General features: G+C 51.8%; 8 protein-coding genes across 8 annotated transcripts, besides 1 other annotated feature; 2 read left to right on the top strand and 6 right to left on the bottom strand.

Moving 5' to 3' along the window:
- Positions 1–24131: part of a sequence feature (contig 1.51 915..1114266(-1)) that runs on past both edges of the window.
- Positions 690–2747, bottom strand: ANIA_03038 (rRNA 2'-O-methyltransferase fibrillarin-like protein). The gene is made up of 5 exons (XM_655550.2): positions 2508–2747; positions 2389–2436; positions 2148–2329; positions 1831–2099; positions 690–1778 (listed from the first exon to the last, which is right to left on the bottom strand). Exons 1-5 carry the CDS (start codon positions 2653–2655, stop codon positions 731–733), a joined length of 1695 nt encoding a protein of 564 aa, XP_660642.2. The 5' UTR covers positions 2656–2747; the 3' UTR covers positions 690–730.
- Positions 2946–4062, top strand: ANIA_03039 (RING finger domain protein; the record flags this gene model as incomplete). The annotated part of the gene is made up of 2 exons (XM_655551.1): positions 2946–3159; positions 3218–4062. The coding sequence occupies 2 exons, from the start codon at positions 2946–2948 to the stop codon at positions 4060–4062; spliced, it is 1059 nt and encodes a 352-aa protein (XP_660643.1).
- On the bottom strand, positions 4098–5984 carry sld2 (the record flags this gene model as incomplete). Its single annotated transcript, XM_655552.2, has 2 exons — positions 4098–5775; positions 5843–5984. The coding sequence occupies 2 exons, from the start codon at positions 5982–5984 to the stop codon at positions 4208–4210; spliced, it is 1710 nt and encodes a 569-aa protein (XP_660644.1). The 3' UTR covers positions 4098–4207.
- On the bottom strand, positions 9952–11940 carry ANIA_03041 (uncharacterized protein; the record flags this gene model as incomplete). The annotated part of the gene is made up of 6 exons (XM_050612562.1): positions 9952–10598; positions 10657–11082; positions 11144–11312; positions 11383–11453; positions 11546–11720; positions 11800–11940. 6 exons carry the CDS (start codon positions 11938–11940, stop codon positions 9952–9954), a joined length of 1629 nt encoding a protein of 542 aa, XP_050468471.1.
- Positions 12594–13385, bottom strand: ANIA_03042 (extracellular proline-rich protein; the record flags this gene model as incomplete). The annotated part of the gene is made up of 1 exon (XM_655554.2): positions 12594–13385. One exon carries the CDS (start codon positions 13383–13385, stop codon positions 12594–12596), a length of 792 nt encoding a protein of 263 aa, XP_660646.2.
- ANIA_03043 (uncharacterized protein) lies at positions 16393–17960 on the top strand (the record flags this gene model as incomplete). The annotated part of the gene is made up of 3 exons (XM_655555.1): positions 16393–16523; positions 16585–17188; positions 17244–17960. 3 exons carry the CDS (start codon positions 16393–16395, stop codon positions 17958–17960), a joined length of 1452 nt encoding a protein of 483 aa, XP_660647.1.
- ANIA_03044 (protein abnD) lies at positions 18122–19778 on the bottom strand (the record flags this gene model as incomplete). Its single annotated transcript, XM_655556.2, has 6 exons — positions 18974–19778; positions 18705–18892; positions 18623–18651; positions 18480–18544; positions 18343–18413; positions 18122–18147 (listed from the first exon to the last, which is right to left on the bottom strand). Exons 1-6 carry the CDS (start codon positions 19753–19755, stop codon positions 18122–18124), a joined length of 1161 nt encoding a protein of 386 aa, XP_660648.1. The 5' UTR covers positions 19756–19778.
- ANIA_03045 (uncharacterized protein) lies at positions 22400–24064 on the bottom strand (the record flags this gene model as incomplete). The annotated part of the gene is made up of 4 exons (XM_655557.1): positions 22400–22838; positions 22987–23189; positions 23755–23829; positions 23972–24064. The coding sequence occupies 4 exons, from the start codon at positions 24062–24064 to the stop codon at positions 22400–22402; spliced, it is 810 nt and encodes a 269-aa protein (XP_660649.1).

The following is a 24131-nucleotide window of genomic DNA, read 5'->3' as shown; positions in this document are numbered from 1 at the left end:
ATAAGACACAGCATAGAGTGTTCAGCATCTGGACTGGCTCGGCTCGGTCACTTTGAGACGAAAAATTCCAAACGGCGCTTTGGTTGGCTATGTGTTATTTGTTTATATCGCGGCCGCTAGCGGCCCTAAGGCCAATCCTTTAACGGGCACTTGGACGGGAATTCTCGCCAAAACAGTTTGTCCAGAACTGCTTGGATCGCTGGCCAAGCTCGAGCAAAAGAGATCGCGTGCATTCAGCTGGGACGTGTCCGCCAATCGCGCATGGCCCTTTGGTTAAAAACTGACGCTAGTACGAGATGGAACCGGAGTCTCGGAGGACCAGATACTCTGCGAATATGTAACTGCTAATTGAAGCACGCATCGCGGGGAGCGGAGTTCTGAAAGGCTCAGAGAAGTGACTACTGGTGGGGGAAGAGAAGGGGGGATGCTGACAGTCTTGAGTTGGAACCCCGTGACTGGATTTCTATTCTTGCAATAAAGCAAACATTACTCCAGAGAAGGATTTTTATACAATCATATAACGGTGCTTGTCTTGCTTTACTTCTCTACATAAACGAAGCGATCTGGAATACTGACCAAAATCTCCAAAACTTCGGTGTAGGCGCCTCAAGTACTCGCATGAATAGCATAGAGGTACATACCCTTAGGAAGGAGCCTTGCCTCGCCACGTTCAACGCCGCCGAGCAAAGTCAAAGAGACAAATATGACATTTCAAATACAATTTGAGAAGCTAATAGTTCATGACACTCTGTCCTGGTCTGTCGTCGTAACCGCCACCACTTGCTTCATGTCCAGACTGGTCATCAAGGGACTTATAGTACGCCGGATGGCCCGTATCACGACCGCGAGTCCTACCACGGCCACCTCCGCGGGAATTTCCTCGGCCGCGCGGACCGGCGCCACGGCCACGGCCGCGGTATCCTCCACGACGATGCCCATCATCGTGCGCATGACGGTTATTGCCGCGGTGATTGTGGTTCTGGCGTCCCTGTGGCCCTTCAGGGTTACTTTGACCTGGGTAGAGAATATCATCGTCCCGCTCCTGCTGGATACGTCTCTTGCTAGACCTGTTCATGAACTGGTCATCGGCTTGACCGTCCTCTTCAATGCGCAGGACGACCTTTTCGCCCACCACACTCTCAATGCCAATAGCCTTATCACTGGGAACGGGGTGCCAATTATGAATCTTTGAAGCATCGACAGGACGAGCTCCTTTGCGTACTGCTAAAACCACAAATGGAACCCTGTTCTCAGTGTGGTATTTTTCCGTACTAGGAACTGGCTGCAGCCGGGCGGCCCAGACTTTGTTTTCAAAGACGCCAGTTCCGGTAACAACCCAGCTCAGCTTTTTGCCGATACCACCGACTTTGTCCAGAATTGACCGGCTCGCCGGCCGTGGAGTGATCAAAATACTGTTAGCCATATACTTCAGGTCATTTGAGTCAGAAAGCCCGTGGGGCAGCAACGGGTTCAAGATCTGTCTGATTAGGCGGTCGGAATCCGTATTTGTGATAAGATAGCCAGTGAAGTAAGTGGTACGCTTGATGCTTAGCCGACCATAAGGCGATTTGGTCACATTCAGCGCCGGGTTGCGGGTAGCAACGTTATGCGAGTTGATCATTCGCTGCACTTCGGCAGCTTCAATTACGGGGGACAGGTACGCAGACCCTTCAGCTACCTGGATAACCTCTGCGTTAATTGGCTTTCGTGAATCAGGGCCGCTCATGGTCTGGAAGTTCCGGTTCATCGTCTCGAAGAAGTCCCGAAATCCCTTGACACTAGGACCGGTCAGAAGGGGACCACCGCTCGGCATGTCAGTTTCAAACTCACTGCTTTGGACGATCTTCGTAGACACGAATCTCGTCGGCCTGTGTATAGGTGAGAACAACATCTGAAAGGAAATTCTGCTTGAAATCCATAGTCGATGGAAACCGCTGGCCGTTGGGCCCGACCTCAGGCTTCAGGCATATGATATCAAACTCGAGATGCCTGCTATCGATAATGCGCTTGACGATGTCCGAAAATCCGGCTTCAGACCGGCCAGTCAAGAGCACCGTAAGCGCATCTTTCTGCTTCATGCTCAGCTCCACTAATTGCACCTGTCCGTTATCAGTTCACGTTCCACGGTATGTATATGTAGCTCGCACAATCCGTTCGTTCCACCAACCCTTCCAGGCGCGAGGCTCTTCCTTCTCTATGCCGTCACCGGTAGCAGACAGAAGATTCGGGTCGTGCCACCATCCTCCATTCGCAAAGCTCTCGTAGGCTTGTAGAAATCCGATACTCGGGCCGTTCCATAGCTGTGGGTTTGGAAGCGGACTTAAGAATACTGGACGCAACGATTAGCCCGGCAACTCTCAGAACCTAGAGGCTCAAGGTCCACCTTACATGTGTTGTCGAAGTCGTAAACGTGAATCGCCCTCACCTGTGGCGTAGCTAGAAGATTGCAAAAAGACAAGTCAGTACCACTCCTGCGAAGAGACCGGAAAGCGCAGCAGAAGCCTCACCCGGCAACTCTCTGTTAATGATAGACCATCGCCGCAATCCTGTAATAGTCCGCGATAAAGATTGATGGTCCAGGAGAGACCCATTTGGTGCTCCGCGCGCCATTGCGTAGCTTTCAGCGATAACTGACTTGGCAGACCTCTTGATCATTGCTCGAGGGGCATGGTAGCGCTGTAGGATGGATTTTGTAAAGGCTGAGCACGTTTTAATGTCCAGTCTGAAGTTTGAAATGAGCGAGAATCTGCTAATCGTGGTGTAGTCCGGAGCGAATTCAGTGCGAATATCTCTGGGAGCTTGAAAATTGTTGCTGCGGCGGGCAACGTGACCAGCGCGTGGAGTGCCTAGGTAATGCTGTCACAACCACCTCATGGAAGATCTTCTTGAATTTCCCAGCTGCGCCCTTTGGAAGACCAACCACGCCGTGCTCGCTTTGCCCACTGATGACCGATGATGGCGATATCCAACAGCAGATTCTGCAGCGAACCCTGCAAGAGGTAACGCAGGAGCAGCAACAGCGGGAAGTTGTGTCGGATCCCTGCGTTATCTGCCTGGAACCCATCAGCGAACCCGCTGTAGCAATATCTTGCAACCATGCGAACTTTGACTTTCTCTGCCTGGTGAACTGGCTGGAGCAGCGGCGCAACTGTCCACTCTGTACGGAACTTACTGCTGTTCGTTTCTACTCGTTCACTACTAACATCGCTGGGTCCAGGCAAGAGTGAAGTATCCTCGGTCAAGTACGAGCTTGTGCATCCTGACGGACCAAAAATCTATCAGCTTCCTGATACTTTCCCTTCAACCGGTGTATCGTCAACAGGCCATATCAACCCACATGGTCGACTACCTCGAAATCCCCGTCGGCCGCGACGCGCGCGAAGCCCTTCCCTTCAAACGCCCAACGACCCCCTCCTTCGCAGACAGCATGTCTACCGCCACCGGCTCTACTCCCTCCGTGTGGGCTCTAATCGCCTTTCTCAATACCGCGAATTTACACCGGAAATGTTCAACAGAGACGAAGAGTTAGTATCGCGAGCGCGCAAATGGATCCGGCGAGAGCTGCGGGTGTTTGAGTTTCTTCATCCCGACGCTTCATCCTCCCCCTCCTCTGTAGCTCGACCGGGACGGCAGCGGCTCGAAAGCCGCCGTGGCAACAATGCGGAGTTTCTCCTGGAGTATATCATTGCTATCCTCCGAACGGTGGATATTAAAGGTAGCGCGGGGCAGGCGGAGGAACTCCTGAGAGATTTCTTGGGCCGGGATAATGCTTCTTTGTTCCTGCATGAGCTCCAGGCTTGGCTAAGAAGCCCGTATACTTCTTTAGAAGACTGGGATCGCAACGTCCAGTATGATGATCCAGACTCGCCTGCTCAGCGCGCCCATCATGATCCTCGAACTTCTAGTCGGAATCCTACTCCGATCTATAGAGGCGCGGCACGGAATTCTCGCGGCCGAGTTAACAAGCCCCAGTATTCCCGTGGCTCAGAGCGTTATGGTAGAGCTCCGGATTCCTTTGCAAGGAGGGTCCAATATGCGCGGGATCGTTATATTCCGGACTGAAGGAGCTGACTCAACGTTGCACGATGTATGATATGTAAACAAAAGGTATATATATAGACAATCTACCGCTGGAAACATGGTATCTCGATAATGGCAATAAATGCAACAGTCGTATCTCATAGGAATTCAAAGCCGTGCCTTCCATTCACCTCCGTCGAAACCGTCCGAAATTGCGACCACCCCCTCTATTTCGGATTTTCAACGACCTATAGTTTGCGTGGGCTTGAGGATTGATCTTCCTTGTGGACGGCTTCTTAGCGTTCGTATCGATGTTCTCTTTCTCTTTCTTCTCTTTTGCCTTCACCTTCTGCCGTTCTTGTGCTTGTTTCGTATCGCTGCCTTGCCCTGTAGCCCCAATAGCCTCCTTCATTTTCTCCGAGAAACTCTTGCTCCTACCTAATGGTTTCGAGTCTGCATCGTAGTCCGGATCTGAGTCTGAATCTTGCTCTGCTTCAGAGATTGAACGAAGCGAGTCTAAATCATCGTCTATAAAGGCAGCTGGGATACCAACACGCCCAGAGGGCGGGCCATCTGCTTGAGTTTCCGCAACAGCGACTAGGTCGTTGTCGTCTATTCCTAGCTCATCAACGTCACCGGATCCGCCAGCGGAGACAAGATTGTGTTCGAATCGAGGCTCAGACTGAGATAGAGACTGAGGTTGGGATCTGGTTGTTGTCGGTTTTGCTTGAACAACAGGTCTCATCTTTACTAGTCTGGTCGTGCGTTTCTGGCCTTTCTTTTTGAATGTACGCCCCGTCGAGTTCGGATCCGCGGCCTGACTATTCGGTACGTCGACGCCTGTTCCCGTTTGCTCGATTTCAATCTCCCGAAGCACGTCCCATTCATCTTCTAATCGTTCTTCCTCCATGTCACGTAAGCCCTGTACAAGTTGAGACAGGCCCTTCCCCACGAATTGCTGTGGTTTGCGGACGGGTAATGGGCTCATGTCCGTTGGGTCAGGGCCCGTTAGACCAGACGTGGATCGGCGGAGGAAAGACGGTGTTTCAAGGTTCGCATTGGCGTGATCAATATTTCGAGTAGCCTGCGGACTCTGTTTCGTAACATCATTATTCCCGATAACTCCTCTTGAAGTCCCATCGTCGACAATCGAAGAGTATTTCCAAGCTGTAGGCGTCGCAAAAAGAGCTGAAAGCATATACTTCTTCCCGGACGAGGCGGGCGTTCGCTCCACTCGAGGCGAATCCTCCTCCTCCTCATCTTCTTCCCTTATAGTATCCATCTTCCGCTTCTTCGATGGCGTCTGCGCAGCAATTCCCTTGAGACTTGCCATCCGGGCTGCGGTTGGCGTTGCGGTGCTACCGCCCGACTCGGAGAGGAGGTCAAAGAGGCCGAGTGCTTTTCCATCCCGCTGCGGTGTCGGCCCAATAGCTGTCTTCAGGGGCGAGGAGGTTTGCATATGCGTCGAGGGGCTGAAGAGCCGCCGTAGCACAGACGGGGAATCGTAAGGATCGACATCTGCCGGATGTGTAGTCTTTAGTTTCGAGGGTGTCTGGAAGATACCGGCTGCGGATTTTCGTGGCGTAGATGTCGTCTGGCAATGGCTTTGACTCTGTTCTGGTCCGTTTGGCGAGGAGTGTTTGCGCTTTTTTGATCGTTCTTGGGTATCAGTGGGCTTCGAATGCGACTTGTCGTTCTTGCTGCTCGATGCCGATTCTTGGGATTTCAATCGGGAATATTCTTTATATTTGGCAGCTGGATTGGGGCGCCGTTAGTGGTCTTATAGACGTGAAGCAGGCTCTGAACGCGCAATGCGACGTACCAATTTCAGGAACTTTCTTGATGTCTCCTCGTTCTGCCTTCTTGCCTCCATTGGCGGCTGCAAATCCCCGCTCCCACTCCTTCAGTTCGGCGCGCAGGATAGCCGCTTGGTTTGAGATCTCTGACACGGTAACAGTGGCCATCACGGCATATTGGATCACCGATGTAAAGTGAGGAGATGAATTTAATCGTAATTTGAATTAGGTGAATGGCAAAGGGTGGTGGTGGCAGTAAGAGTTCTTCTGATATTCGTCGCGTGGAAATCAATTAACGCGTGACGCGGTGCGGCTGCAGCACAACCGCGGGCTGCCAAACGGACGCTCCCTACACCCCACGTTGTGGGCTGTACAATCTCCTCCGTACACAGAGGACTTATTCCTTTGCTTAGAGACTCGAAAAATTAAATTGCCACGAACATAAAGCCATGCCAAAGCAAGAAAAGTTTGTTTCGCTGAGGGTTGCGAATCTTGGCTACTGGGCTGTTATATATTTCATCTACCATGCGGGCTAACAACAATGGAACCCATTAAATGCACCATTAGTCTGAATTTGAGACAAGAAACAGGCTCAACTATATTTCGACTGTCGCTCAAGAGCTGCAACTCCTCCGCAGATGCAGCTATCATCTACAATGTGTCCTTTTGGGTATTCCCACCTGATTACTTCACTACGCGACTTCCGTTCAGGTCGGATGAAACGATATGGGCTTGAACCGCTGTGACAAGGTTGAGGAAACCTCCCATTCAAGCAGCATGCGTATTGTGCATTGCTCAATCTATCAGCGCTCATATCAGCAAGCACCGTGGGAACGCCCTCGGATAGAGCAACTTGAAACGACGCTCGACGTTATATCCTCCATATACCAGGACCGTAATATGTTCAAAGGTATGTTCAGAGAGAATGTCGAACAGCATGAACTCTACACTGGAATTCCTCGATATACTGGCAAAACCACCAGGATAGCCAACCGACGTCGTGACCAGAATGACGTTCTCATCTCTCAATGCTTTAAGAACAGACAAGATCACCCCGTGGATCGTTATGAGCCGAGCCTGAAGGGATGACGACTATTGCTTCTTGTGCTCTCCTCTATTGAGTACGACCTCCTTCCACCATTTGAGGAGTATGCGGCTCTCCTCCCGTCTTTTCCCACGGTGGGTAAAGCTTCGATAAACCTGACGTACTGACAAGTTACTTGGGGGTACCCAAGCCCGGTATTCCACGTGGTTGAGTACAGATCTCCATTCGCTGAGGCTGGTTATGAATGGGACAGCTTGCCACAGGAAGCTCCGATTGCGCTGATTGCTGCTTCGAAGTCTCTTGTATGGCATCAGACTAGAAGAGCTCCTTCCAAAGGAAGTTTCGCGGTAAAGAGTCGAGTCGAAAGACATATCCGTAATAAAACACCATGCTCGCGAGCGGTACAAGCGAATTCCCGGTGCTGATGACTTTCCCGGGCCGTATTCCATTTGGTGCACTGATACGTCGTAATCAAGGCATCGAGACCGGTGGCTCGATATACATAATAGCCTTTTCCTTCTCCTTGCGAGGGGTCAGAAGAGCCTGAAGACATTTGCGCTGGTCCTGTAGTGGCCAAGGAGGGAGGTACTCAACTTCTAGACTGCTGATCAGGGCTCACAACCATAGGCTCGACAATGGACAGCTTTACGGTGCGCATGTTACCCTGTGAAAGTTAGCTGCCGTGGGAGCTGTTTCTGCCGAGATATCGCACGAATAAGACCAATTGGTTAGAAGAAATCTTGGGATACCATCCTCTTGAGAAATGTTAAGCAGGTTACATTCTTATGGCGGGTGACATCGTTTCTTTGGTAAGTTATAGTGTGGCTGAAAAGAAAGTACACCATGGGCTTGGGGCTATTTTGATGAAAGCTCGCCACGTCTGCATCCAGTTCAGTCGTTAATACATATCTGCACTTGACAGATTACTTTATTGGAAGTAGATCTATCATTTTGTTCCTTGACACCTTTCGAAAGCGACATGTGCAAAGGGCCTAGTACTACTCCAGATGAATCCTAGTACTGAAGAACAGCTGCTCTTGTTAGAGATGTTTGTAGATGTTTGTACAACAGTAATCAAGCTACCATTTACACCTTTCCTGCTGAGATAGATATCAGAAGTGACGCCAATCAGCTAGGCGTCTGAATCTCAACTACAAATACGAGATGTCTGCACAATTGCAAAGGCCACGACAAGGAGGTTTTTAGCCTAACTATCTCGTTTAGGCCATCAGCAATTGCCTTAATCAGCTTGTCATATGCCCTCTCCTGTATTCCAGATCCTTCTTCATCAGATCGACGAACTGGTACGCAGCATTACTGGTAGAGGAGATCTACATGCACAGCTACCAGCTGCACAAGAAGAATAGTGAGCTGCCGCTCGGTGCAACTTCAATAGCCTTTCCTGGCGTGTATGTTGAGACCTAAGCCTCTATACTCAGGTGAAATATATGAACTGGCACAGCAGTGTTTCAATGCTCCAGTCCGCCATGACCGTGATTCACTCTGCGCGCGAACGTCCGCAAAGACGTTGTGTTTGAGTGAGCCAGCCGGCGTATCCCGAGTACGGTATCCAGCATTGAATTATAGGAGACCCCGACGGAATATTCTGACGCTTAAGTCTTCTGAGGCAGCGCTAGAATGGTCTGACCAAGAGATCCTTGACAATATTGCAGCGTTCTTAGCGCTTCTAATGACCACACCTACAGGACAGTCAGCGCATGTCACAAACGTACTGTCAAGATCCAGGCAATTTGACTACTAGCTTGCGTTAGACATATGAGCCGTCTTTGCTCTGTGAACTCATTGGACATGATGTAGTCGTCAGGCCTGCACTCTGTTATCCATATTGCGTATCAAGTCATCCGCCGGCTTGCTTTGGCCGCCTCCCTGGCTAGGAATACCTGGTAATTCTTAAACAACACTGGGTGCAGCCAGTGCTTTGTCCAGCACTAAATATGGCACTTCAAGCTGGAAATGAGCTTTCTAGCACCGCTGCTGGGTTTACAAGAAACTCGGTCGAGATCATAATCAATCAGAAGAACATGTCGAGCTAGGGAACCATAACTAGCGGATGGACCTCTTCCGCTGCCTCTATGCTGAAGATCCAAGCCCAGTCGACATATGTATGGGAAGGAGTTGTAGGTCGATTACTGCACTTCATTCTTGCTGTTATGCTCAAGCTTGCCAATAGATAGCGCTTACTCTGTGTGCTTCAGAACCCCAACGAGGCGGGCTTCGATACAATCGCAATATCGAGCTCGCAACACGTTTCAACATGTTTTCATCTTCTCCACAACCCTCGCACTCAGCAAAACTTACTTATCAGTTCGCTTCTTGACGCACCGGTATCTCGCTCTGGTCCCGCGTCGGACTCATGTATACCTCCAATTTCGCCAAAAGAAGCCTTTCTCCCGTCACCACCAATAACGGGGATGAATCCCCGCCACACACGAGGGGAGGGGCGTCAGTATCCGATCGTCACTCTCCAAAGGGTAAGAATAGGCACCCATGTTTACGCGATGCAGGAGTATTTCCGGAATACGAATGCGTTTAGGCCTGCGCGGTGGATTCCGAGCGCAGATCAGCATGGAGGCAATGATGACGACAGGAAATTAGCCGAAATTCTCCCTATTCAGCCTGAATTCCGGTCTTGCATTGCGTAGAAACGGCGAAGAAAGGAGATTAAGTTGATGGTTGTGTATGTCTTATTCAGACATGACCTTTTGCTACGTGGCGAGGACGACTCTGAGACTGGGTTCGAATCGTTTGTCGTTGTGCTGAGAATGGGCCCCAGGAGGAGACACATTGTCAGTTTTAAAAGTAGCGAAAGGGTTGGATAAATCTAAGGGAGGATTGAGGGGCTGTTTTTGCGGTTGAGACAGAGGTTATAATTGATGCGATACTATGCTGGGCTAGGTGGGGGGGGAACGGGAGGAAGTAAATTCTCTGATAGATATACATCAGTATGAAGCGTTGGACTTTCCTTATCCGGAATAATAACTGCACTTGGTTTACCAATAGAACTATTGTTATCTATTAGACAAACGTATAGGGCCGCTGTATCAGTTTCTTTTTGCCCTAGCACCACCATCACAGTACTGTTCTACTCTGTTCTCTCCTCGACAAACTTCCCAACCATCCCCTGGAAGTATGTTTCCTAATACTTTTCCCCCAGATCCAAAACACTGCAACCATCAGGTTATTGGCTAGAGCAACCGCGCAGAACACCCCCGCAATGATGACTGCATACCCACTGTCCTCAATCCAAGCCAACAGGTAGCTTCCCATTCCAAACGAGACTGCCTGTTTCCCCAGGTTCATCGCAATTAACATCTCGCTCACATCGGCAAAGTAACTGTCGACCGCATACGCAAGTGTGAATGTGAAGAAGAAGTATGCTCCACACTGTGTCATTGCGACACCGGCAAAGTACCCTGTCCAGTGCAAGGTGTTCTCTGCGGTTAGCCCGTAGGTTATTAGGCCGGCGGGGGCTAAGAGAAGACCGGGTAGGAGGGCAGGCAGGCGCATCTCTGCCTCGCGGATGTGGGAGTTTCTCTTCGTCAATTTTGCAGCGATAATGTCGGAAGTTGGTGTAAAGGGGAGAGCGACTGCGAAGCCGAGAACCGTCGCTACCGCTACCAGCCCGCTTGATGTGGACGGCCAGTTGTAGGGGGGCGAGGTTATAAGAAGAGGGAAGGTGTAGTTGAATGTTAGGGCGCCCAGGCCGATGTATATGCCTATCCATGTCATATTAGCTCTATTAGCGTGTAGAGAGAAGGGCAGGGGCTAGGCTACCGTAGCTGGTGATTACCCAGAAAACAGCGGGGACAAGAAAATACGCAAAGGAGCGTAAGATGGTGGCGAAGAACTCTATATCATGGTCGATGGGGGCGTAGGGCTTAAGGGTTTCCATGAAGGATTTTCGGCGCTTGGGGATGCTAGGGCTAGGGACGGCTTCAAGCTCCGTTGCATGTCCCGTCCCCTTCTCTTCTTCTGCCATAACTTCTGTGCTCGCCTGATTACTCTGGGGATCAGACTCAGTCATGGATGCCTGCGGTATCTCCGGCCGATGAAACCTCGACTCCTCCACCAGGAAAAACGCAGCTACAAGCAGCGCCCCCGCAAACGCCGCAAGGACGTAGAAGAAAAGCCGCCACGAGTACCCGCCCGCCAGCATGTATCCCGCGTAAAGGGGGCCCGTAGAGCCGAGGCAAAGGCAGACTGTACTTTATCAGCTAAGTCGTCCCTGTATGATGCAGTAAACTGGGGCTGGACACTGTACTGGTGTAGTAACCAATCCTCTTCCCCCGCTCGTGTAGGAAGAATATATCGTTCACAAGTTGCACAGGCAGAGATTCGCATACTCCGCTGCCGAAGCCATGGAAAACGCGGGCGACCATAAGACCGGCGAATGTGGTTGCACGAGAGGCGCCAATGAGGCCGGCTACGAACTATCCACTCTTTAGTATCGTTCAGCTGCGGTAGAAGTGTAGACGACGACAGGGGCAGGGGTGTACGGACCATGATCATAGAAAAGAGCGTCACAAACCGCCTCCCTAGCTTAAGATACATGGGGACAAGCACCAACGAGCCTATTTGCAAACCGTTAGAGATAGGCGTTTAATTCCCCAAGAGGGGCTAGAATGGGACATTGCTGGCACTGGAAGACGGGGTAATGGCGCACCGAACCCAAATGCCAAATTGGGATACGAAATCAGCCCTGAGGCCTCAGCGTGCGGGATCCCAAATTCCTCGCTGTAGATATCAATGTACACGGATGGGCCGACGAGGGAGCAATTGCCGAGGAAGGAGTAGATGGAGACGATAACGAGGATGGAGGTTTTCTTCCATTTTGGCCACTGAATCACCAGCACCAGCACTGTTAGCGTGCTTGGCTGGAAATGGGATCGAAGATAAGGAGTGTGAAGGTGTGACTACCAAGAGGGGATCGTTTGGATCATCTGTAGGGACCGGGTAGAGTGCTTGCCCGTAACTGGCACTGGAGGCTTCGCCTTCGGTCGTGGTTAGGTCGACTGTCCCTGGGATTGCGCCCTCACGGGGATAGTTCTGGGATGTCATTTTGGTGGCGGATGTGAGTGTAATTGTTATTTTGCAGAGGCTGTTGGAGGTACAAGATTTCCATTCTAGCAGGGGAATGAATGGTAACCGAGAGGTACGTGATATATACTCTCTTGTAGACCTGGGAACGCCACTTGCGGGGCGCTTTGTGGGACAGTCTGTCATATATTGCAACCCCTCACAGTTAACTGTGCAGCATCCGGCCAGTGGCCAAGCACAAGGTCGAATCCGGGGTTAAATGTGGAGGCGGGTCTTTGCGGGGAACCTCGGAGTCTTTAACACGAGTCAATGTAGGGCTAAGTACCCTAGATGGGTTTTAGTGGTTGTAGCCCCACAGACGAGCCTATGCAAGCAGGCGCTTCCTCTTGGAAGATTACCTCGAGATATCTGTAATGCGTGGGCTAGGACTGCCCTATCACTGTCTACTAACACCACTGATGAGTTACGAAGAGAAAGTTGTGGGCCATGGCCATGTATTGATGCTAGATACATCGGTTCCCAACCTAACACCAAGCTGTTGACTGACATGACCATCTCAATCACTATCCACACCTAATATCACAAATCCATCCCGATATACCATACCAACAACCGACCGGCAGTGTTGTACTCATCGTGCAATTATTGCGTAATTGTCTTGTAACCTCTAAGGCTTACGCCTTGAAGGGGGAGCCGCTGGGCGAAGGAGCACCACTGGGGAAGCCGCTGGGGCCGGGAGCGCCCTGGCTGGGCTCAGGGAAACCGCTGGGGAAAGGCGAGCCGCCAGTGGGGGTGGGAAAGCCGCTGGGCATGCCGCTGGGGAGGCTGCCAAAGCCAGAGTCAGAGCCGGAGCCGGAGCTCGAGTCGGAGCCGCCGCCGAAGAGGCCGCTCAGGAAGTCAAACCAGCCGCCGCTGCTGGAGCTGTCGCTGGAGCCACCGAGAGTGGGAATTCCGGAGGGTAAAGCAGAGTCACCGCCGAGGCTGCCAAACTGGCGCTTAACGTTGATGGTCGAGGTGCCCGTAGGAGCAGGGGCCTCACCCGACTCGCCAGACTCGCCGCCAAAGCCGGGGAAGCCAGAAGCGGAGGGAGCGTCACCGCCGAAGCTGGGGATGCCAGAAGGAGAGGGGGCATCGCCGCCAAGGCCGGGGAAGCCAGAGGGAGAGGCACCACCAGGGAAGCCCGGGAAGCTGGGGAAGCCAGACGGAAAAGGACCCTGTCCGTTGGAACCGCCAGGGAAGCCGGGGAAGCCGGGGAAGCCGCTGGGAGTGGCACCGCCAGAAGGCACCGGGAAGCCACCGAAGTCACCACCAGGGAAGCCAGATGGAACGGCACCGGTAGGCGTAGGGGCATCGCCGCCCTCACCACCCTCGCTGCCGCCGGAACCGGGGAAAGGAGAGAACTGAGGAGCAGGAAGGGCAAGGGCGCAGCCCAGGATGCCAGCAGATGCAACAAGAGAGTATCTCATTTTGAAAAAGGGAAAAGAATGGGTTGGAACGTTGTATAGTAAACGAAGGGAAAGACAGGCGTTGTAGATGACGAATACCAGATTCAGTCAAGTGAGTGAAGTTGGAAGTGAGTGAGTGTTTGGCCGGTCGACGGAACAGATGCGATGGCAGCACTCTTTATAGCTTTTGGATACAGGAGCTGGGACGGACTAGAAACAGGCCAGGCACTAGCGCAAGGGACGGAAACTCAAAACGGTTATCCACCTGGAATCCCGAGGTCGGAATAAGCACTTAAGCTTGGATGCTGGTGAAACTGAAACCACAAATTAGCTCATTCTGAGTCTGAACGGCGGTCGAGTCCTGAACCGCATGGCGTGCTCTTTTGACCGACAGCCCGAGACGTGGGGGGAATCGGTTCCTGTCTGGGACGACGCCATGTGCGCAAACAACTGTGGTGGATTTACACTATCCAAAGTCTTTGAATTACCCCTAATGGATAGAATGGCCGTGGCATGCTCTGCCCGAATTTAACCCGCCGTACCAGACCATCCTAAGCCCTGATAGGACCCAGCAGGGCTGATCACTACTTCAAGCCGTCCGTGATATTGATTAGATTTTGGCCAGGGCTGACAATGCGGTACTTCCACTGGGACCTCCAGTATTGTCCGGCGTTATTCTTCCGTTGCTCAATTTTTCGCCATGCCGCCGACAACGGGATCAAGTCAAGAGGGCAGCAGACTCCGCGGAACACTCGTGCGGCCACGGCTGTTCGAGGGACCTGGCAGGGCAGGCAACCCGTGCCCGTGTGGGGAAGGATCTTCGGCGAATGACGAATACCAGCGCTAAGAGTGCTTGTCCTGATATGTGAAACGCTGCACGTCACGTTTAATTCGGCAAAGTTCCAGGCCTCGATCGTCGTGCTTGAAACACATTAATCTGGGCCATCTACATCCTCGCCACAATTCGTTCCTGCAGGGGCACTTCTCATATGGAAGTTGCGAGCCGGGCCGTCCACGGACCAGAGCACATATCACACATCACCACTCATCATATTCTTCATCCTTTGGAAAAAAGACGAATGATGGCGGAAAGCTTGGGGTGCCAAGTCTGGGAGCGCGGGACTGCCTATTCCGGCGATCAGCACTCTGGGCCACTTTACTCCGACGAGATCATCTACCAGCCAGGAACACTGCTGTCACGGACTGGTCTCCATGCAAACCGCAGGACCTGAATTGGTTAAGGGGTTTCATCCTTCTTCAGCATGTTTTTCCTTCTCAGATGGCGAAAGATTGGTAATAATCCAATTCAATTGACGCATTTGCACGTCTAGAAGATTCGTTGAACGATTTCATCACCGTCAACCTACGGGAGCCAAAGATTAGATGTATGCCGGTTCGTCCTTAAGTCAGACTCAAAGACTGTACTCGGCGAAATGCCCAGTTGAAGATAAGATTTGCAAGGCGGCAAGATTGTAGACGGCGAGACGAAGGACTTGGTAGCGAACCTACGTAGCATCACGTCCACGAACTTCAGAATGGGATGATCCTTTCCATATTCCTTATCCCCCGCAGGGCTGGGCTACTAGACGCAGTCTGGACCTGGTGGCACTGTCGCGAACAGATGAGTTCAGCCTTGTCAACTGGTTAATGGAGCCCTACGGTTCTCCAAGGGCACCCAGCATACTATTCATAGCTGCCTTCTTCAACTGTCGTCGAGAGCAGACAGACTCAATTGTGCCGTTTCCCACTTTGATGGCGGAAAGACGACTGCCCCTTAGAGGCTCATACAGCCAGGGTTTTGGCTATCAAATACCGAACTCGGCCGGCCCGTCGGTAGTAAAAGCAGGCTTCGTCATTCTGGACCTGGTATCCTCGGTTGGTTTGAGATGGCGACACCATACACCGGGCGTTCTGGGGGAAGCACCGGAGTTGATTCGAGGAATCCAGAAGCTGGAGAGCCGCGTGTGCTGTTTGAGATTAAACAGACCTCACGCCCAGAACAGAGCCTAGGCTCGGCTCCTTAGCCCAGTCAGCAGAACACCGCGGGGCATTTGGCTGAAAGCTCCGCAATGGGCAAAATTCCTGTGTCGCTGTCAGGAAGGGTGGGAGGCGGTCGAGGATTGATTGCGGCGGAAACTTTGAAACCCATCGGCCGTCTTTTAGAAGGTGACTGCGTAAGAAGCTTGGCAGACCCATGGTATCCAGGGGGGACAGAATGAGCCGTCGACATAAGTGCTTGTTACTATGCTGCATTGTTGGACGAGGAGCCAACATTCAAGTACTGGGTGTAAAGTGTTTGATGATTATGTTTGGGCTGAGACCCCGGAAGATATGCATAAATGATGCAACTACTGGTTAGTAAGCTCATTATGCACAACTAACTATACTCTCGTCTGATCAGTTTCATTTTGTAACACCGCAACACCGATTGAGAACTATCCTTCTTCCACAATCTCTAAGCCCGGTATGGTAGTTGCACGTCTAAGATACTCTCCATTCGTCGTGTATGACGAGAAGCCCAAGAACGACGGTAAGATTGAACAGCAACAAGCATATCTTAGACGGAAACGAACTAATCTAGCCTGCTAGGATGATCTACCTAATACGGAGTGGACGATGGCAGTCTCTGTATCACCTCTAACTTCTTCCAAATGGCACAATATACTCATCATTCTCCAGAGGCCCCTGAAAGTCAGTATATGGGTATTTATATGCTGAATTGCATCCTTCCATCCGAATGATGCAATCTCAGCACTTGATGGTGATAATCTCCACAGTCTACTTCATAACCAATCAAGATGCTCCTTTCACCAAGCGCGGGGAACTTTATGCCTAGCAGTGGCAGATAAGGAGCTTATCGCAATGCAGACTGTGCAGCCTTTTTAAAGCTGAACGCCCTCATTCACACCTTTTAAACTGTTATCTTGGTGGTTTGGCTCAGCGGGATTGACACTCGCACTCAAATGCTGTGCCTTTTGTTTTGATTTCCATCTACCGCGCAGCGTAGAAGGGTGCATAGATCAGCACCATGCCTTTGAAACGCGTCGCAGTCATCGGCACCGGCCCCTCCGGCGCAATTGCAGTTGATGCACTCGTGCAGGAGGGCGCTTTTGACGTTATCCGTGTCTTCGAGAGGCAAGAGAAGGCTGGTGGGAATTGGTACGTTATCCCCTTGCTTGTGTCTAGTACTCCGCCGATCTACCGCTAACTTCATGCGCAGGGTATCTCGGAAAACAGAACGGGCAGAACCGTTGGACATCGACAATTTGAGCGCTAGGACAGCCGACAAGCCAGTCGAGATCCCGGCCAATTTACCATGCTATACGCCGCCGCTTAAGGCGCACCGTTACACAGACTCGCACATCTACCCGAATCTACACACGAATGTCGACGCTAGTGTGATGGAGTACTCGGGGCCCGGTGAGAAAATCCCAACAGTTCGCTCGGAGTGGTCGATCGGATTACATGGTGAAGATACGCCGTTCAGGCACCATGAAGTCATATGCGGCTATGTGGAGAGCTTGCTGAATCGAAATGGGTACCAAGATCTAGTGGAGTATAATACGACCGTTGAGCGGGCTGTCAAGAATGAGGAGAAGGACGAATGGATCCTGACTTTGAGGAAGGCGGGCGGGGAAGAGGAGGGCAAGGAGAGAATGGACTATTGGTGGACAGAGAGGTTTGATGCGCTGGTTGTAGCGTCAGGGCATTACCACGTGCCTTATGTCCCGTCTATTCCTGGACTGAAGGAGTTTGCCGAAAAGTATCCCGGGAGCGTGGAGCATGCGAAGCAATATCGGGGGCCAGGAAAATATAAAGGAAAGGTATGCCTCCCATTCCTCTCCTCCCACAAATCGCCAAGCTAAAACCAAACAGAAGGTAGTAACAATTGGCGCCTCGGTCTCGGCGGCCGACACGGCCGTCTCCCTCATAGGCACCGCCCAAACGCCCATCTACGCCGTTACCCGCGGCAAATACAACATTTACTTTGGCGACCACGCATTCAAGCATCCCTCCATTTCACTCCGTCCCGCAATCACCCATATTGACGATACCAACGAGTCCCGAACAGTCCACTTTGAAGACGGCACTTCCGTCTCTGGCGTGGACCACCTCATCTTCGGCACGGGGTTTACATGGACTCTCCCATTCCTCCCACAGATCCCAATAAGGAACAACCGCGTCCCAGACCTGTACCTGCATGTCTTCCACCAGTCTGACCCGACCCTGGTCTTTATTGGTGCCGTTGGCGCGGGACTCACATTTAAGGTCTTTGAGTGGCAGGCTGTTGCCGCGGCGCGGGTCCTAGCTGGAAGGGCTAAACTACCGCCATTACAGGTGCAGAAGAAGTGGGAAGAAGACCGGATTGCGGTCAAGGGGGACGGCGCAGGGTTCTTAATGGTTTATCCGGAATTTGGGGAATATTTTGAACAGCTTCGGGCCATTGCCAGCGAGCCAGACGGTACGAAGGGAAGAAGGTTGCCTGTGTTTGAGCAAAAGTGGGCGGATGATTTCGCGGCGGGCCATGAGAGGCGTATTCGGATGTGGAAGAGGGCAAATGAGGCGGCTGCTAAGGCGTTGAAGGTGCCGGCCTAAGTCGATGGCTGGCTAATACATTCAGTGTAACTAATCATTGGCTCTAATATAAAGGATAGAAGAGATGCAGACTCTATCTTTGTAAAACTGAACCATTCTATAAATCTATCCCAACGCCCCCATCTATCATTCATGCACGCGTCTAATTCGTAACGAGATGTTCATAAAGTGAACAGAATCACCAAACCTGTTGTTCGATGTTAGAAGCCAACGCTCACAACGTCGAGTCAGTACTGGGCGTAGGTTTGGGTGCGGGTTCGATGTAGGGTCCAAAGAGCCGACGCAATCAAAAAAACTGCAACAAGGGGCACCATTGTCTTGCGGCCAATAGTCATTACTCCCTTATAGGCGAGCGCAAGTATAATGGCTAGGCAACACATACACAGGAATGCGACGATCTGGAGAGAGACAGACGAAGGGGGCTGGAGGCTGTTGCCGGGATTTGAAGGGGCTCTGGTGTATAAAGCGTCAGCTGAAATCGATTCTCTGATCTGGTGATACGGTATAGTGCGGACGTACCTCGGGACAGGCCATCCGTCGACATAGTCAAGATAATTCCAGCCTAATCGTGCATCCTGCGATGACTGTCAGAAAAAGGAAGGGAAGAAAAAAAAAAAGAAGTAGACATGACAATTGTGAGTAAGAAGTTCGGGGTTACGTACACCCTGGGCGAAGCCGATACTGGCATTGTCTATAAGAGTATGTCAACAGCGCTGCCTTGCCAGCCGGGAAGAGGCAACCTACGATAATGATAGTACAGCACGTCAGGCTCACCGTTGGCCCCAGGCAGGACGCCCAGCCCACCGGGAGCATAGACCTTCCCGTGGTTCGATCCGTATACTACAGAGCCGCCTCCGTTAAGTAGATCTTTGTTGTCACGATCAACGAACGGCCCATGAACGCTCGTTGACCTCCCGACACGAATGCTATATCTGTGCACGTAGTCCAGCCAGTTAGCCAAGCCGAGCCAATTTCTTCCAACACCGAGCGCGAGCGCGAGCCCGAGTACGTACTCATTGCCCTCCTTCGGGAACCCCTGCGTCTTGAAATGGCAGCACTGCCCGTGACTAAACCAAGCATAATAATACGGAGCCCGGTAGCTCATAAAAACCCCCTCGTTCGGCTTCGGCTTCTTCTTCGGCAGAAAAACAAGATGGTCCGTGTTCGGATGCGTGGCATTCTCAACCGACAGCAAGTCCTCCGCTAGCGGCACCTGGAAAATCCCCTTCCAATAGCTCCCATACTGCAGATATGGCTGTCCCGTGATGGGATCGGCGAAGAACGCCGGATCGATCGCATTCGATACATTGAACGGGTATACCCCCGACCCCGGCCCATGTCCCGTATTAATCAGCGGCCCGTGATCGGTCCAGCCGCCCGGTTCTACGGAATCGCTCGATGCGACTCCGATGGCGCTATTGCGCTTCCCATTCTGGCTGATCGAGTAGAAGCAGTAAAACCGGTTCTTCCACTGCGTTACCATGGGCGCCCATGGCCGCCGCTGGTTCTGTTTCTGGACCAGGCTGGGCCCGTTCAGCACTGTGCCGAGTCGTTCCCATGGCCCTGACAGATTCGAAGCACGGAATACGGGAATATGAATCCCGCCCTTGAAGAGATAAAAGTGCTCGTGGTGGCGGACGATGCTGGGATCGTGGGCAACGACATGGCCCTCGTTGGGGAGCGGGAAGGCGGTCGTGTCAGAAACGCGGGCGTGGGCGTTTAGCGGATTGGCGGGAGCGACAGATAGATAGAGGCAGAGGCAGAGAAGCAGCCCAGGCAGGGTGATATGGACCATTGGCAGTATGAGGGTTCTATAGGTGCAGTCGGGACGGTCGAAGGTCGACTCGGTTCGGTTGAGGGAGATCGGGAAACTATAGGGGCAGGAAATCTGGCCATCGTCATAGCTCCAACATAGCTCCAAGCTAGGGAGAAAAATTGTGAATCAGCGATCGGGGATCGCAGATCAAACAGGATGATTTACCAGCCAGGCAGCAACATGCGCTATACCTCTAGCCTCTAGTCTGCCGCCTATAGGCTGGTTCAGACCGGCTCAGATGGTTGGGCGCACAGCACAGTAAACAATCGACAGTATGACGTGGAGAGTCCAGGCCCTTGCAGATACAGGCACGTGATTCCCCAATCACGGTATAGCGCCAGGTAGTATGGACCAGGTACGGAATCATTCAATTTAAGAATCTTCGAGACAGGGGTGACGTTCTAAGCTTACTAGCTCTAATTAGACTCACGAAGATTCACTGATTCGACCCTTAATCCGACCCTAGACGACCCTAGGAATGCTGACTCTGATCTCCTACACCAGCTCCTCGACGCAGGCGGCAGGGCACAGCCCGAGGTGGGGCGTACAGATAGGGCGGTCGCTTACAGAGCAGTATTGTTCACGTGCTGTGGGTACGTCTCATAAGAGGTTGACAACCAATATCTTAGTCAGAACTTAGCTCACCAAGGGTTGGCCCTTTATGTCTGAATGGGATGTTCAGTGGAGGTCGAGAAAGCTCGCTTGGATGTATGGGGTATCAAGAAGGCTTGGCATAATGCTTAGTAAGCTTTCGAATGCAAGAAAATCACAAATGACCACGTTATTGACCAAGTACTTGTTCCCTAGAGCAATTATTCCAATATCATTCTTGGACTCATTGATGCATTCCTCAAAATTTGCTAAACGCAGATGCACAGGAAATCTGCCGTAACTGAAATTTGGAAAAGACCCTCAACAGCTGCAGGACACCCGGTCTGGACTGGGGGCCTTCAGCAGTCAAGATAGGAGACCGCGACCACCGCATTATACAGGTCGTCGCTGGAACGTCTGTCAGTCGATCTCGGGCTAGACATGGGAACAGTCTCCTGGTTGTGATTAAATCCAGACGGCCGCCTTTGATCATGTCCATCAGTGCCGAACGCAGACGCGAACACACCAAGCACAACGTACTGCATTGTTCCTACGGAGACCAATCTGACACTCTATCTGTAACGCGTCTGCTTTGGGAGTTCGGTGAGACAATAAGGATTGGACGTTCCTGAAGCCAGTGGGTCTGAGCTCCAACTCTTGATTCTTTAGCAGCGGCACCAGGGGCCTGGGGCCGAAGGGCCTGCCAGGGTCCACGAGCAAGCTATCTAGACAATCGCTTGTCGGCCCGCCAATTTTATTGCCTTTCCTGGAAAGGGGGATCGAGATCATTCTATAGATGGAACCTGCCATCAGTCTCAAGACAGTTCAAGCTTATCTCAGACTCTAGTCCGTCACTAGGATCCGAGGTCGTTAGAGCTGGTTTCCTGCGGCTTGACTACACACTGAAAGGCTTAGCAGGATCCCACTTTGGTACTGATGCTCATTCCGATCAGTACATCGGCGAATTCTGCTGTGCATAGAGCAAGGGACAATGCCGAAGGATCTAGTTTCACTGCCGCACACTGCCACTGCACACTCCACACTCCACACTACACGACATGTTGACAGCCCTGTCTGAGAAAACTTGTCATTCCCAGTGAATACTATTCTACGGTGAGGCAGAATCAACTTGTAGGAGTGCAGGTCCAAGCGATGGGCTGATCCGACCTGGATTTACCAGACGGTTCTGACCCAACCGATTGAGACTAGCTGTTTCGGATTGATGATATCAGGCTAGGGTCTACTTCCCATATCGGCATCGCGCATCACGGCATCGCCGCATCGGGCAGCCGCATCAGTTGCGGATCAACCATACTAGTGGTTGGATTTCGAGTATCCAATCAAGCTAACCGCGTTAGACATGAGAAGGAGAGCAAATAGTCATGAGCAATCCGAATCGGCGAATGTTCTTGATAGACAGTCCAGGCGACTTGCCGGGATGGCTGGCCATAGACGCTATACTAACTTCTATATCTGGATTCTTGCACCCTGACAAAAGTCCTAAGAGCAGCTCTATAGCATGTATTCCTTTCAGACTCACCCGCCCCATACCGAGTTCTGCTGCACCTAAACATACGGTATGCTGGCTTCAGGCCGTCATGAAGAAAGAACCTCAGGTCGCTTACGGAGCAGGGTGAACTCGCTGCGTCTGGCCGCCCCATCATGTCCACCATCGTCTGCAATAAACATGACCGGCCGAGAGCAGCCACTGAAGCGAAGCCTTGTTCGAAGGATTCGCCACTTGCAGGCCCAGGCTGACCGGTCACCGCTGCCAGCGGTCAGGGTTATTTGCTACTGAATATGTCGCCAGCTGCCACACCTCCATCGCAAGGGAGAGAGTCGGTTGGCTCATGAAATCTCTGAGTGATATAGATTGAGGATTGTCGCCCCTTGTAGGCGCTGATCAGTTTACTGCTCAATACGCTCTAGGCCTAAACCCAGTAACCAGCGCAAAGCAAGGAAGAGCCCTTTCCACCACCCCAGGAGACACCCCTAACAAGCCCGTCGAAGCAAGGTCTGCTCCACGCACCGATCACCCTCGGCTTGTTTCTACGTTGGCGTCGAAGGCCACGTCCTTCGCCCTTGGCGTGAGGCCCACCCCGGCGTTTAGCCGGGGATGGCTAAAATCGCGCTGCCCTGGCTTGCGGATGTCGAGCGGTACCAGGGTCGAAGGGGTCGCCGTCACGGCATTGTACACAGTCCACTGCGCCAGTAGAGGCCGTGGTTGAGATGGCATCGTCCGCCTGGATCGTAGTTGTCGAGGGACTTTGACCGTGTACTCGCTGGACCATCTAATTGATAAACGGCAGTAAGGGTGGGCCACTACCGAATCCTGAGAGTTTGGCGCCGGGGACGGACGAGTGCACTGAGGGCTAGAATGGACGAGGAAGGATTCAGCGTCTTCACTCAATAGTCCCACGTAAGACTCCGGACTTTTTGCCAGAGCGGGCAGAGCCACAAGGCGCTTGCAACTAGAAATGGACATCAACAAACTAACCTACGGCAGGTTTCTTGTGCATTTCTATTCCGGACAACCGCCGGTCTCCCTTGTAAATTGCTGCTGGCTTAGCCACGGAGCTCTACCTCAAAGATCTGGTTCTATCAGTCCTCCGTACGTACGTTTCCAATGCCTCGCCTATGCAGGCCTGAGGCCGACAGGCCTCAGCTGCCTGCACACCTCCGTTGAGGTTGTCGCCCGCTTGAAGGCCAGGGACTGGTACCCCTACATCAGACCCCAGGACAACGTCTGATGCTGTCGCAGGATGAGACAGATATAATGCCAAGGGACGGGTTTTGGCCCGTACCAATGCATCAGGAGGGCACTAGATGAAGTGGTCATAGGTTCTCCACAGAACACTCGTCGAGATGTGCAGATGTGTAGCTGTCTTCCACCTCGGTTAGTCTTCCATCTGCAGCGGTTGTTTAGGACATGGTATGTATGCTACGTCCCGGCGAGATGATCTACATGAGTAGCGGGTCAACATGACGTCTGATATCAAGTTAGAGTAGTGCCAATATTCCTTTCGGCTATGGATGCATCAGTGAACTGCCGAACACGAGCTTTGACCCCTTAATGCAGAGTGGACTGGTTTCAGGTTGGAATACTGACGGCGCTCATACTACGCCTTGTGGGTCTTTGTCCACTGGAAAGGCCTTAAAAGGGTCTTGGACCCTGGTCTCAAAAGTCCCCTAACTATTTCAGGTTGTGGGTGATACAAAGCTCGAAAGCCTCCGTAGCACTTTTGAAGTGTTTCTTTTCTTTCTAATCATTATATAATCTTTTTTTGCCTGCTGCCTAGAACAATGTTCGAGATGTTCAAGTCTGACGCTCGGCAGCTACCTGGCCTGACCGTGCTTGCCCTATATTAAACGTGCATCTAGCCATACTTGTAGCTGTATGGCCAAGGATAACGATGAACATGCAGACAGTTTCTTGTGGGCAGCACCAAATGGTGCAATCATCTATTATAAAGTATAAATAATATATAGTCTAAATAAAGATCTATATAACGTTTAAGGGATTTTATCTGTTGTGATAATTTTATGTTGTTATTTCCTCTCCGCTAGTCCAGCTTCCTGGGCCAGACCCTTCTGACTAGTGGACGTTTAGAGGACGCTCCCTAAGCTTGACAGTCGGCAGTCCCGCCGCGGGCTGAGACATAGCGGAGATGGGAGGAGGTATTGACGGTCTCGGCATGTTTCTAGTATACAGATGGTTCATATATACTATACTGTCTAAGCGAGTTTGAAGAGGGTACGTCCAC

This window comes from Aspergillus nidulans, chromosome VI (genome assembly GCF_000011425.1).
Source record: "Aspergillus nidulans FGSC A4 chromosome VI".
Taxonomy (NCBI): domain Eukaryota; kingdom Fungi; phylum Ascomycota; class Eurotiomycetes; order Eurotiales; family Aspergillaceae; genus Aspergillus; species Aspergillus nidulans.
This window is presented reverse-complemented; position numbering and strand designations above follow the sequence as displayed.